This window comes from Anas platyrhynchos, chromosome 19, assembly GCF_047663525.1.
Source record: "Anas platyrhynchos isolate ZD024472 breed Pekin duck chromosome 19, IASCAAS_PekinDuck_T2T, whole genome shotgun sequence".
In the NCBI taxonomy this organism is placed as follows: Eukaryota; Metazoa; Chordata; class Aves; order Anseriformes; family Anatidae; genus Anas; species Anas platyrhynchos.
The window spans coordinates 7,366,280-7,379,707 of NC_092605.1; the positions used below are offsets into that span (position 1 = coordinate 7,366,280).

Genomic DNA, 13,428 nt, shown 5'->3' on the forward strand with positions numbered 1-13,428 from the left:
ACAGGTGACATGTAATTAATGAATAGTCATGGCATTAATATTAAACCTGTAAGCACATTTTTATTTTGCTTTGCAATTCCTGCTGCACTAGACATTCCAAGTCCCAGCTACTGGGTCTTCTATAGACAGCTATCTTGAGACAATTTTGTGATACTGAGAAATCCCTTTCTAACCTCACCATGCAGCAGCCTCCTGTCTGTACAACACTCACAAAGTGCAAGTAGTGGCTACTACCCAGTGCAAGGGCTCTGTGACAGCCCATGCCCCAAGTACACACAGCCGCCACCGAGAGCCCTGACATACATCAGCCTAAGGGAGGCTGTATACACTGGTGCTGCCAAGTCCAAGGGCACTCTGGTGGGGCTCCCTGAATGGAATATGCCCCTCATTGCACCCCTGTTCCCTCCTATCCACAGCACCTTGACCCAACCTCACAGCAGCAGGTGACTCTGTCAGCTTATGAACAAAGGACCATGCCCACCTCACCCAGAACAGGCCTAGCAAATTGTCATCAAATGTGTTTATTAAAGCCCTTCCACACGCTTTACCTCGCTCTATAGCACGTAGGGCCCCTCCTCTACTAACACACAAGCTTTCCTGCTTTTTTTTTTTACGAGGGTTAAGCCATAAAACGCAAATAACGCCAGCTCTTCAGCAACACAACGCCCCCTCCTAGTAGCCATCTTGAACACGGGCACGGCGCCGCCATCTTGGGCGCTGCCCTTCCTCCTCCAGCGAGAAGCAAGCCACCCCTGAGCGGGGCGGGCGGGTTTCCTCAGCTACCGCTTGCCCTCACTAAAAATGGCCGCCGGCACATCTGACCCTTCTTAAGACGGACGAGGCACTGCTGTGGCCCGGTAGCGGCTCTTTGTGGTCAGGGGGCTGCAGGAAGCGAAGGCACCAAGCATCCTCCCCGAGGCGCTGCTGTACTGCGACGGCAACGGGGGCAGGTAGGGCGGTGGGGAGCGGCGCTTTTCGTGGGGCAACCGGGCTGAAGGGGCACCGGGACGGTCCGGTAGGGGCTGGAGAGGTGCCGGTAGGGGCTGGCCCGGGCTCAAGGGGCGCTGGTCCGGTGTGGGGCGGGCTGGGGTGCAGCCCCCGTCAGGCGGAGGGTGGCGCGGCGGGGGCATCTCTGTGGGGTGGGGCGGGATGCTGAGGCATCGCTCAGACTTCGTGATGGTGTTCATCAGTCCTTTATCGTTTGTTGATCTGTTTTAAGTGTACCGTGGATCCCGGGGCTTTCAGGGGCTTTTGGGGCCTGGAGGAAACGTGTCTGTGTTTCACATGGTGCTGGGGATCAGTTTAATGTCAAACCCGATAAATTGCTTTAGAACTGCTCGTGTCCTGTTGTGATCTTAAAATTGTTGTGGCAAACTTGCCGTGGTTCTTAAAAGCATGCCCGTGACTTCTAGGAAGTGCCTTTGTGCTTTGTATTCCCTGAGGCACCTGTCTTGCACACACCTGTGTCTGTGAGATCATGCCCCTGGTTTGGGTGACACTAAGCTGACACTGGCATTTACATGGTTAGACTTCCCTGAATGAATATGGGAGGGGAAGAAAGGCACAATAGAAGCTTGCATTTATGGATTAAACTTCTATGCAAATACACTCTGTTTTCACCTGAGTGTGTGTTTCATTAAATATAGCAATTTTTTTTGCAGGTATCTCTGTGTATTTGATGCCTTATCAGATACTTTTTAGGTTGTAGGCAGGAAACTACTTTGTACATGCAGAAATCTATTCAGATGCATAGAGAGCACCCCACAGGAGCCATTTGAAAATCAAAATTTCATGCGTAACATCCGGAGGAGATGGAGCACGTACATAAGTTTCAGATTCTCTCAGATGTGCTGCGAAGAGATTGAAATCAGTCCTATGTGCTTTTTATTTAAATGAAAAGACATGGCCGAGTCAGTTTTATTAAACGGAAAACCAAATTGCTTGCAGCTTTGTATCAACACCAGCTAGTCTGTGCAGAACTGTGGGAGTGTCATATAGCATTTAAGAATGGCAAGATAAAGGACTAAAAATTGCATACTTTTTTTCCTGTCAGCCTGGATGTGCTTGGGCCTGCTCTGTTTTTCATGGTTATTTAAAGATGCATTGAATATGGGTATTCTTCAGGAAAGCTGTATCAGATGTATGCAGCTAATATCTTCTTAATGCTAAGCTCCTGCAAAATGACTTGAGTTGGCTGTTTAATGATGAAAATACCAAGTCAATAGAAGGAATTGGTGCTTAGTGTCCTCAATAATTAATGAACTGTTTAATGTTTAAGGTCTTACAGCCCCAGAATGCTTCACAAATATTAAGGTTCCTAACATACCAATTGGGGAAGCTGATATGCTTTGTAGGATATTCTTTGTAGAAATTCCTCTTGGAAGAAGTGCTTAGAACCCTCTACCTTAATTAGTATTAAGGTTGTAACAAAGAGAAAATAATAGAATAAATTCTTGATTGAAGCCAACATATACCCTGATAACGTTATGATGCAATGCTTACCATGTGTTTCTATTTCACTTTTACTGGATTGTGGTCTTTGTAATGACAAATCTCTACTTGCTTACTGGAAGAGAAGCAGTAAGCAGCCTGTCCTTTCTCTGTCGACAATTCTGATCAGATCAGCTGGGTTTTTATGCTCCTTGAATCTGGTACAAATTTGTTTTTATGCCTGTGCTGATAGTATTAAGGTAGGATTGGGTTTTGCCCTGGAGCTCACAGTCATGTCAGAAGTCAAATTCTCTATATTGTAGATAATAAATAGATGCTGAAAATGCTGTGTGGGGTTGTCCAGCTCTTACTGGTTTTGACTAGTACCTGTTGTCTTAATCTCTGCTGTTACTTTGTGTTTAGGCTGAAGACATGATGTTGCTTGGGAGAGTCCAGCATTGCTGGAAATTTGTTTCTATTCTGGATTTGGCTTGGAGGATGGAGGACCGTATATGGCACTATATGACACTGGCACTTGGTTAGGCTGAGGCTGTAACCCTTGCTGTTCTGTCATTTGGAATGAGACCCAGCGTGTGCAGTGCAAAAGGCTGCGTTGTCCCGCTTCAGATGCTAGTCCGTTGTGGCTGCCTTTGCAGTTAGTACAAGTGCTGTCAAGGAACACTTATTGATTTATTAGTTTGAAGAATTGTTAATTCATGAAGCACGTCATTTCAAGTTCTTGTTTTTCCACATTGCCTCCTGCAAGTGGAATGTGGCAGAAAGGAGTAGAAACTTTATCCCTGAAATAAGAAATTTCTTGGAGAGTAGTTCGGTTTTCTGTTATGCAAGTCTTTTCCACCTGAGTGTTTGCACTTTTTAAAGCATGCATATTGTTATTCCTGTGAGAAAAAGGCCCTGTCCCAAACTGGTATATGTTTATAGTCTAGGTTAAGACTTGATAAGAAGCCCTGACAACTGCTAAGAAGGGAGAGTGTTGGAGTCAGCAACAACTTTTTATTTCTCTGTTTTGTCCAGAAGGTTTCATGAGTCAGACTGGGCTGTGTGGAGTTTCTTCTGAAGATGTACATGCTGGTTGAAAACCGCACAAGTTCCTTTCTTCATCTGAAGAGGTCACCTGGCATCAGATCTTGGTCTGTCTTTGTTGGTAAGACTGCAGTATTCCTCAGTTTATTTCAGAGCTTGCTTTAAGGGAAGGGGTGAAGAAAATAAATTCCTGGAAGAGCCTGTAGCGAGAAATGTGTATCTTTCAGGTGTCTTCTTCGTGGAACATTAATTTTTACTTGAATTTCCCCTTTAGTGCAGTCTCTGAGTGGGTCTGAAATCTCTTCCTCAGTGTGGCAGTTTTACTCTGATTATTTTTCAGTCTGTCACCTGCAGAACCTCAGAGGCTCATGGACTGAATTCTAAGGGAGTCTTGAAAGGTCAGGAAAAGAAAGTTGTGTCATAGAACAATGTAAATGTTTGGAACTTCTGAAGAGAACTCATGCTTGCATTGAAAACTTGAGGTTCTCAGAAATGGAAAAATTTGCAGTGGATGCACTGGAGCAATGCTGGAGATAGATCTTGCATGTGGCTAACAGTGAACTCTTGATGGCGCTGTGTATGTGAAATAGGAAGTTGTGCCTGATGTTCTGAAAGCCGTCTATTTTTAAACAGTATTGTATATGCAGAAAAAAATAGGGGTGGTATCTATTAGGACCACCCTGAGAGCTTGTGGGGGAAATGTGGTATATCTTACTTCCCACTTGGGTAGATCCCACTGCATTAACACTACAACATCGTCATTGTTTTCAGTTATTTGGTTTGTCAAAGCTGCATTGAGACAAGATCTTTGCAGTTGCAGTCTCTCTGCCACAGCTTCCTCCTGAATGGAAGAAAGCAGTTGGTAGCCTCTGACATAACTTTATTGCACAACTCTTCTGTTGGCTCCACAGCACTTAAGAGGGGAAAAATAACCTTTGTAGTGTAAGCATGATGAACATAAATGCTAGCACACTCAAAGCTGTACTGTGCTCGAGAGGCAGTAGGTGCAATTAGACTTAGAGTCCCTCTGAAATCCTGTCCATGATTCTGTTACCACCTTTTATTTCTGATCTCAATCCCCTCTGCTTCTTAATTTCTTTATATAGAGAATGGGAGATTTTTATATTGAGTTCAGAGAAAAATAACTGACTGTCTTTGTATAGTAATCAGTGTTGCAATTGCAAGTCCCTTTTTTTTTTTTTGAAAAGTATTCTGATAAGTAATTGCTTTAATGTATTCATATGTTTTCAGGGAATCTTAGGTGGTGTGAGCTGCTTGTTCTAATTCTCCCTTCTTATTCTAGGAATAGCCTCCATAGGGTTGGCTGCTGCTTATTACAGTGCAGGTAATGGCCTACCATTTTAAGAACTGTTTTCCTGTTGATCTGTCTTTGACTCCGTGCGGCTCTGTCTGGCCTCATAAAGGCAGTATAGGTACCTGTCATACTTCGTGGTGTCGATATTAAAATCCAATAATTGTTGCCTGTGTCTGATATTTAGTACTCTGGCATATTTTGCTTTCAGTGTGTTTTAAAAACGTAATTAGTTGGTCCTCACAGCTCTTCTGGAAGTCACATCATGATTGTTTGCCACCATAATGAAATGATTGTGTTGCCTTTGGAAGTGCTCTGTTTCTCTGGAAACTGTTAGAGCATCACTAGCAGAGATTACTTAAACAAAAAAACTTTAAAGAAAACACCTTTAAAGAACAGAGTTACTGCTGCATCCCCCACTGCCAATAGAGCAGAATACATCAAATGACAAATCCTTCCATATGTGGAATTTATTCTGTAGGCTGTCCTGTGATTCTCTTGCTGCATTCTGTTGAGTCTCAAATTTTAAAGCTAAACAGTGTATAGGAATATTCTACTGATATAGTCCATGTTTTTTTTATTGGAAGAGCTTAAGTCCAGTGAAAGCTGCTTCTGACTCCAACTATATCAGACATCTTAGACATTGCTACAAAGTACTCTGAAATAGTTCTGAGCACAGTTCTGCTCTCCTGCCAGTGAAAGTCTGAATAAGCATGTTGTTTAGGCTGCTATATGTAAACATTTAATAATATAAATGTTTGTCAAGAGGGCTGACTTTCCTTTTATGAAGAAACACATTTGCTTCAGTGAATTGCTTTCTGTTGTCCCTCACCCTTGTCCTCTGCAGCACTAATGTTTGGGAGTTGATGGCAGGTTGAGAGAGTTCTGTGGATGCCTTTTGATTGTAGGGAAGAAAGATGTGTAATGATGCTACAGCCTTGGAAATAATACATATACTTAAAGTTCTGCATGGTTTGGAGCCCAGTGTAGAGGGAGTCTTTGGAAAAAAATAATTCCACTTTTATTACTTTGGGAAAGTGCTGTAAAATAGCTTATATCATACTTAGGCAAAAATGTTGCATCAGAGAAACCACTTCTTTCCTTGTTGCCTTGTAAAGGCACATGTAGATCTTAAAATGTTGAATACCAAAGAAGGAAAAATCCTAAACTTGTACATCTTTTGTTGTTCAGACAGCTTGGCATGGAAGCTCTTCTACATGGCTGGGTGTTTCTTTGTGGCAGCACAGAATCTGGAGCAGTGGGAGGTAAGATGCTAAATGGAGCAGTGGGAGGTAAGATGCTAAACTGAGGAAATGAGGCTGTTGTGCTAGTTCAGAAACAGTCAAGTGTTGACTTTGGTAGCCTGATGCACTTGAATATCATGAAGTTAAAACAATTTATGCTTTAAGTTTGGAGGAAACACTTTGAAATTGCTATACTGGGACTAGAATTAATTAGGGCACTTAATTCTTGAACTACATAAGCATGACGATGATGCTAAACATAAGCCTTTTTTAAAGGGAAGACCTGCCCTAAGGTGCTTTGTGGCTTTCTCCATGTAAGTGAGCAAAATGAGCCAAATGCATATGTGAAAAGTGAGAGTTACAGGAGCACCAAGTGTTCAGATTTTATTTCAGGCATAGTTTTTATTACATGAAGAATGTAGCAGGACGGGCAGTGAAACCAGCTCTAACTTGGCTTTAGAAATTGTGTAGGAGATATGGTGAAGCCTGTTAAAAGCCAAGAGCAAGACTTCAGTTTTAATGGCCCAATAGTAGAAGACTGTCTCTATTAAAAATAGCTATATACTTTTCTGATTATTTTCACATGTAACTGCTATATGTATTATACTTTGAAGCCTAGCTATTGATGGTATTCTTATTACTATTTTTTGTTTTACAATTTTACAGGAAGCTATATTTGATAAGAACAAGGGATCAGTCTGCCTAAAAACATTCAATCTCTACAGAAAAATACTGACTTTATCAAAAGGAGGCAATGAACAAGGTGAGAAAGCAGTATCTCTGGTAGCAACTGTGATTGATTAACAACAAATGCGTGCTTACCCATTTGATAACATTCTCTGCAGTTTTGTACTCCAGTTAGCCACACTTGTTTCCATATCTATTTTGCTTCCAAGCTGCAGAAGTCATAAACTGCCTCTCAGGACCGAAGTGTTTTTCAGGTTGGGGTACTGAAAGCATTGTGTTAGTCATTTTAATTCAGGATAACTAAACTTATGTGTGGCTTTCTGTAATAGTCTGAGCCATTCCTTTGGAAATGCTTGTATTTTCCTATCCTACTTTGCTAGTGGGACTGGTGGAAAGGCAGAAATCTTGGATCCTAGGGTTGAAATTTCTGTTTTTTTGTCCTGGTTTGTCCTTCTCTTCAGAGGTGCTTTGCAGCTGGTTGGCCCCCAGCTTGTACTGATGCTTGGGATTATTCTTGCCCAGGTACAAGATTCACATTTCCCTTTGAACTTCATGCTGTTCCCGTCTGCAGTTTGTCCTGTCTGCATTTCGTTCGCAATTTGTTTTGCCTGAATTGCTCAGCAATTGCTTGGTATTGTAAAAGTGCTAGTTGTACGGGATCAGAGCAGTAGTGCTCAAGAACAGAGTTCCAGTCCCACAAGTCAGGAGTAGTAGTGCTGAGAGTTTTCAGGAATGGTAGTAATAGACTTTATTTTTCTCAACTGTTTACAGTGGTGGCTCAACTGCATGAGATCAGAGATGTGGATGTGGAAGAAGAGACTGTGCGGTATTTTGGGAAGGGTTACATGGTTGTGCTACGGTTTATCACTGGATTTTCACACCCACTGACTCAGAGCGCTGTTCTGGGCTGCAGAAGGTGAAGTGTGGATTTTTTTAATTATGAAGTATAAGATAGGAAATACCAATCACATGGACCAGTAACTGCCAACTATTGAGACGGTTATCTTGGCTCTGTTATTATGCATGCTGATGTTACCTTGTGTTGTTCAGTTTAACTTCTTTAATCCTTTTAATACCATCCTGATCAGGAGACTTACTGTTTTTAGGTATTTAAGATGCCTTAGTACTGCATGCCTGTTTCACAGCTCAACTGTGCAATGGCAGATTAATTTGATTGTTTTGCAAAGAGCGTAATCATAAGTTGCCAAAGGATTGATAATAAAGGAATATTGATTATAAGGAATCTTGCAGCAGGGCCTGTGGAAAAAGGATTGTATTCTGACGTGGTAGTAATTGCTTGGCTTTGCATGCCTTCACATGTGGGATGCTGTCAGTCATGCTGTATGCCATATATCAACTGGTCCTTCAACCAGCGATTCTCAAGAATTAGTGTGCCTGTTTTTGTTTAATCAGCACTACAATTCCATTAACTCTTACACTGTTTCTTCCTTTCCACAGTGATGTGGAAGCAGTTGCCAAGCTCATTACTAGCTTTCTGGAATTGGACAGAGTAGCAAGCCAACAAGATCTCTATGAGAGCAGTGAAACAGAGGCTAGTGACGCTGATGAACCACAGGATGAATATTAATACTGTCATGAGCTGAAGAAAGCAGAGATCTTCAAACATCTGGAAAATATGCTGGTTCTTCAGAAAGGAATTCCTCAGTCTTGACCAGGGCATTTATCTACATATGCATTTTCAATGGGAGGAATCTGTCTTAGGGCACCTCTTACAGTGCTAAACTGCTTCAAGATCCACGCTCCCAATAATGCCATTGTAGAGTCCAGAGCAAATTGTTTTATTTCTTCCTTTGACTTAGTTCCTGAATGTGGAGGTTGCTGTCTTCTGAATTTTGTCAGCTCATCTAACACATTTAGGAATGGTTATTTATTAATGTATTGGTTTGAAATTGTTTATTACTTTTCCATTAATGAAGCGGAGATAGAGATGAAAACTTCCACTTATTGCAAACATCTGCTGCAGGTACAGTATGTGAAATACAGAATAGTTGAACTTGTAATTCATAACACAGTGCTTTGAGGTTTTCCTTGAAGTATTGCGTATGATGGAATATATTGCTAAATTGTTTTTAAGCAGCTTAATATATACAATAAGGTGATGCAGGGTAGTGGCACTTTTATATTCTCTACTACTGACTTGCCATTAGATACTAGTGGGAATCAAAGTTTGAGTGACTGTCTGGAATTCTAAACATCAGGTTGATCAATTGATTGCACTGTCTTCTCTTGGACTTGCCAAGGAGCCATAAATAATAACCACAGAATGATCAGGTTGATCACCCAGTTTTTGACATGCTCTGACTTAATCCTGTTCTGTTTAACTTCTGGGCATAGACTACCCAAAGATAGAGTAGCCTTATTCTAGACTTAAACTTCTACTATTTTAACTGTGTATTTAGAAAGGAGACGAGCACATGTTACTTTTAGGTAGGGAAAGGGCTGTCATACATTGCAGCCTAGATTTTTTTTTTTTTAATATTTCCTCACTTGAAATGGTAAATAACTTTTTTTTTTTAAAGATAGCTGGGATATATCTAATGTTTCGCTTGTGCCCGTGTCTTACTCGGTACTGTCCTCTGTTCTGACCTGTAGTTTTACAAATACATAAATATAGACTTTCCAAGGTACTTTTTCCAAGTTAAAGCTACCTCTAATAGTCAACATGTTTTGCTGGAACTAAAACTTCCTTGTGCCTATATCAACATGTCAGTACAGTAAGACAAAAGCTGTAATGAGTTGGAGGTTCCTTCCGCATGCTAAAATTGCTTGTATTAAAGTTGATCAGCTTGTGTTAGGAGTTGTATGGTTTTAAGACCTGCCTTAAAAAAAAATGCTTGTAGTACAGTTTCCTCAAGGAGATCTGAATGGGCTACCAGGTAACTGAGTGGTCTGCCTTCATGTTTAGCTAGCAGTTAAATGTCTTTTATCAACAGTTTCTTCAGGGCTTAACCTGCCTTTCTGTTTCAAAGCACTCTACCTCTTAAAGTAAAAGCTATGAAATGATTTCAGCAGAAGCTAGATCACGTAGCATGTTCCAGCTGTAGGAAACTGTGCACATGCTTATCTGACCAAAGACAGGCTGCACCATGATTTTGCTTTTGCTTCCAGCCATTTATGTCAGCTGTGAGACAGATGTACTCTTACTGTTGTTGCTTTGAAAGGTTAATCAAAAGTGTAACAGGGAGAGAGCTGCTTTTGATGCAGCTCGACTGTGGCACAGAAGCAGGTCTATCAGTATAAAACATGAGAAACTTGTAGTCATGTTGGTATCAAAGCAGACCTCTGCAAATGGATGTGCTTGTGAAGTCCTCCAAACTGGTTGGCTAATTCTTTAGCTTTTAATTTCCACATTGCTAGGTTTAGGAGGCTGCCATGTACTAATGTGGGAAAATAGGTTGCAGCTAATTAACCATATTTCACCTTTATTCTAAAGCACAGCTGTAAAACTACAAATCCTCAAACCTGTTATAAAATAAAAAACAGAATATAACACTTTAGAGAGATCTTCATTTAAATCCACTCTAATATGTACCCCCAGTAATACTTAATCTGGAGAGGAGAATGAGATTTGGCATTTGGAAACCTTTTTTCAGCACTCTGTAAAATGAGCATCAAGTGTTGTAAGGACTTCCAGGAGTAAATACTGTAAGAACTGCGTATGAATGATATAATGTAAGAGGGCTCTACCTACAGATACCTGTTTTGTAGCAAGGATATCCAGCAGGAGTACACAGTGTGCCTGTGCATTGCACTTAATATTCTGAACCTACAGATTTGACCATTAAGTGGATGCAATGGACAAAACTGCCTGCATTTGATGTTGATTTCACAGTTTTTTTTATATTTCCATGAGAGGTAATGTCACAGGGAAAATACACAACATGCTTTGGCTTTCCAGATAAAAACTGTTTTTATAAAGGCATTTCTGTTGATCTAATGCTATACTGTATCACGTGCCCTGCTTCTGCTGATTTCTTCTGTTCATCTAGCTTGCTGTGCATTCTGGATGTTAGCATTATGTACTTAGGTATTATGTAATATTATATAAAGACTAAACCAAAATGTAAGGAAAACTCAATTTCCAGAAAGGGGCAAGACCTGCTGTAAGGTATTAGGTAGCTTGTAATACGTTCTGTGGAATAAGTTGCATTTATAGCTGATATCCAATGCTCAGCTCCTTTAAGATGTTCTGCAGTGGTCCTCTCACCCTCTGATTTCCTATTTATACTAGGCAGGCAAGAGAAGAGAGGACTGGAATTTTGAAGCCCCAGTCTTTCATTTAGAACAGCTGGTGTGATCCTCCCTGTACTGTTTGTTTTGCACATGGCAGCTCTGTTCCCATAAAATCTAGAATGCCAGAATGGAATCATAGAATGGCTTGGGTTAGAAGGGACCTTAAAAGATCATCTGGTTTCAACCCCCCTGCCATAGGCAGGAATGATCTAAAACAGTTTCAAATGAGAACCTGAATTCTGTAGACTGCTAAAAACAAAGGGTGACAGAATTCCTTAAATGCTGTGGGTTCTGCCTGCAGGCCATATGTTGGACACTACGGACCTGATATGTACAACTGGGAGCTTAGTATATCATGAAACCAACCTACAGTGCAAGTAAATGCAACTTGGTCCTTGGATTCTATAGGTGAATGTGTATCAGTCTGTGTTTCTTGACTGTGTGTTTCTTGATTCAGGTTTTGAACTGTCTTGGTTAAACGGTTTGTCCTTCGTAGTTGGGAGACGTAGCCAGATAACCAGATTTCCATGTTTTGCAGTAACTGTGCATGGAAAAATAACCTGCAAGTTGCAGTTCAAATGGATCTGGTTATAGCAATGTTTGTGAACTCGTGAAATAGCTTGAACTGCTCAGAACAGCAGGTGCTAACTCAGGACAGGTTCTGTTCTGGCCTTGCTATCCTCCAGAATGCCTCAGCTGCCTCACTCTTTCTAATTGTCCTCTCATCTTTTCTTGTCACTGTCAGTGTTTTGTTGAAACCTTTTGTTTTCTCAGCCTCTCTTGGGTCTAGCATATAAAAAGGCTCAGTAAATGTAGCCTTATGTGTGCCTGATCTAAAGCTGCGGTACTAAAAGGAGTGAGTAAAAGACTAGTTTTGGCTGGTGTACGCCTAGAACAGTATTACAAGAGATGTATTCAAGCTTTCTGTACCTCAGGATGTCTAGTAACCTGAGATCAGGCAGCTGTAGCTCATATATGACTTAAGTACACTTTGGAGTCTGCATAACATGTTATAAAATCTACCCCACTGCCCCATAAACCAAACACTTTCTATAAATAACGCTTTTCAATGTAACTATCAGAAGAACCACTTGGCACCACTTCAGCTTAAACTTGAGTAGCACATTTTGAAGTTAATTGTGTGTATACAGTTGGGAGAGATTCTGGTCTTAATAGTCACACTGAACAGAAGCTAGACTTCGTGTTGTACAAAGGGAGAAAGTTGCATTATCTAAACTATGCTCTAATATTCCTGTATTTCCCAAAATGAGATATGCCAGTAACTAGGATCACTTCTTTGGTTTCAAAGAACATCAAACTATGCTATATACTAGAAATGTGACTCTTGTGCTATATTCATGAAGTTACACAAATGATAAACCTTATTATTTAGGCTGGCTTACATACTAAAGAAGTGATAGTTCTGACGCTGTAGTAGGTTGCTGAGGCAGAAATACTTCTGGAAAATACTTCGAAATAGCTTTTTTTACTTTAATATGCAAGTAGAATTTCAGCAAGGCCTTGTATGTTTGTCTTTTTCTATTAAAAATAAAAGTCCATTGATAAAATCAACTTGTTTTATATCATTAGTATTTTTCTTTGACTGTAATTAAAATGTATTTATTGATTATTATTATTGATTATTATTGTATTTATTACCACTTGGCACAGGCCTACTGGCTGGGTAAGAGAGCAGAGTGGATGAAACACCAATATGTAACTTATTTCCAACCCTGCTTTCATTTACACACTGTCACATAAGCTAATGCAACCAACTCTCCACTGGTGCATAAATGTGCATTTTTCCTCTTTTAACCAAACCAACATACCATATGCAAAACAAAGGCAAGTTTCAACACATTTTGCATACCAAATGATTTATTAGAGTAAAATAAGATTTTACTGAGTTAAAGGTATGCAACTTTTGAGTTAAGGTTTACAGGGCAGTTGTGTATCTCCATCTAAAAATCAGGTGGGCCAAATTCCTAGAGCCTTATTGATAAGGTAAAGATATGTTATGCTATGCTATAGTTCTTGTACTGTATGCATCTAGAGCTATGCTCATTTTACAATTCCAAGAAAATGTCCATACTTGTGCTTCCAAAGTAAGACTCTCAAGGAAGCAAACTTGAGTATGCATGGTAAAGTAGCGTACTTAACTGGAACATTAAGATAGTTACAAGGGAAAGTAATTTGAAAGTCAGGTAGTTAAGTCTGCATATATCTTGCTGTATGTATAGCCCATATGTATCTTACTATAGCTTATTGCAAGTTCAAAATTAAAATAATGTTAACAGCCTTTTTCCCCTCATTCAGCAGACTTTGCTCATGGTTCAATTTGGACAATGCTGCAGTGCAGCAGATATACTGAATTTGGGAAAGCTTTTTTTTTCTCCCTTCTGCCTTGTAAATATGGATTAATTCTGACCCGCTCCTTTCTGGTATGCAAGGAGACCA

At 40.4% G+C, this 13,428-nt stretch overlaps 1 protein-coding gene across 2 annotated transcripts; it reads left to right on the forward strand.

Moving 5' to 3' along the window:
• Window positions 1–635: 635 nt before the first annotated feature.
• On the forward strand, window positions 636–12,543 carry CYBC1 (cytochrome b-245 chaperone 1). 2 transcript variants are annotated; one of them, XM_038165444.2, is made up of 7 exons: window positions 636–950; window positions 3,469–3,595; window positions 4,778–4,819; window positions 5,978–6,051; window positions 6,697–6,793; window positions 7,489–7,633; window positions 8,176–12,543. In XM_038165444.2, exons 2-7 carry the CDS (start codon window positions 3,511–3,513, stop codon window positions 8,303–8,305), a joined length of 573 nt encoding a protein of 190 aa, XP_038021372.1. In that variant the 5' UTR covers window positions 636–950; window positions 3,469–3,510; the 3' UTR covers window positions 8,306–12,543. The 2 variants fall into 2 exon arrangements, with proteins under 2 accessions (XP_038021372.1, XP_005017978.1); XM_005017921.6 differs by having other exon boundaries at window positions 641–950; window positions 3,466–3,595.
• The last annotated feature ends 885 nt before the right edge of the window (window positions 12,544–13,428 follow it).

Coding starts and splice junctions, on each gene's coding strand:
- CYBC1 (XM_038165444.2), top strand. CDS start 3,511: ATGTACATGCTGGTTGAAAACCGCACAAGTTCCTTTCTTCATCTGAAG. Junction 4,820..5,977: donor TGCTGCTTATTACAGTGCAG/GTAATGGCCTAC, acceptor TTTGTTGTTCAG/ACAGCTTGGCATGGAAGCTC. Junction 7,634..8,175: donor GCTGTTCTGGGCTGCAGAAG/GTGAAGTGTGGA, acceptor TCCTTTCCACAG/TGATGTGGAAGCAGTTGCCA.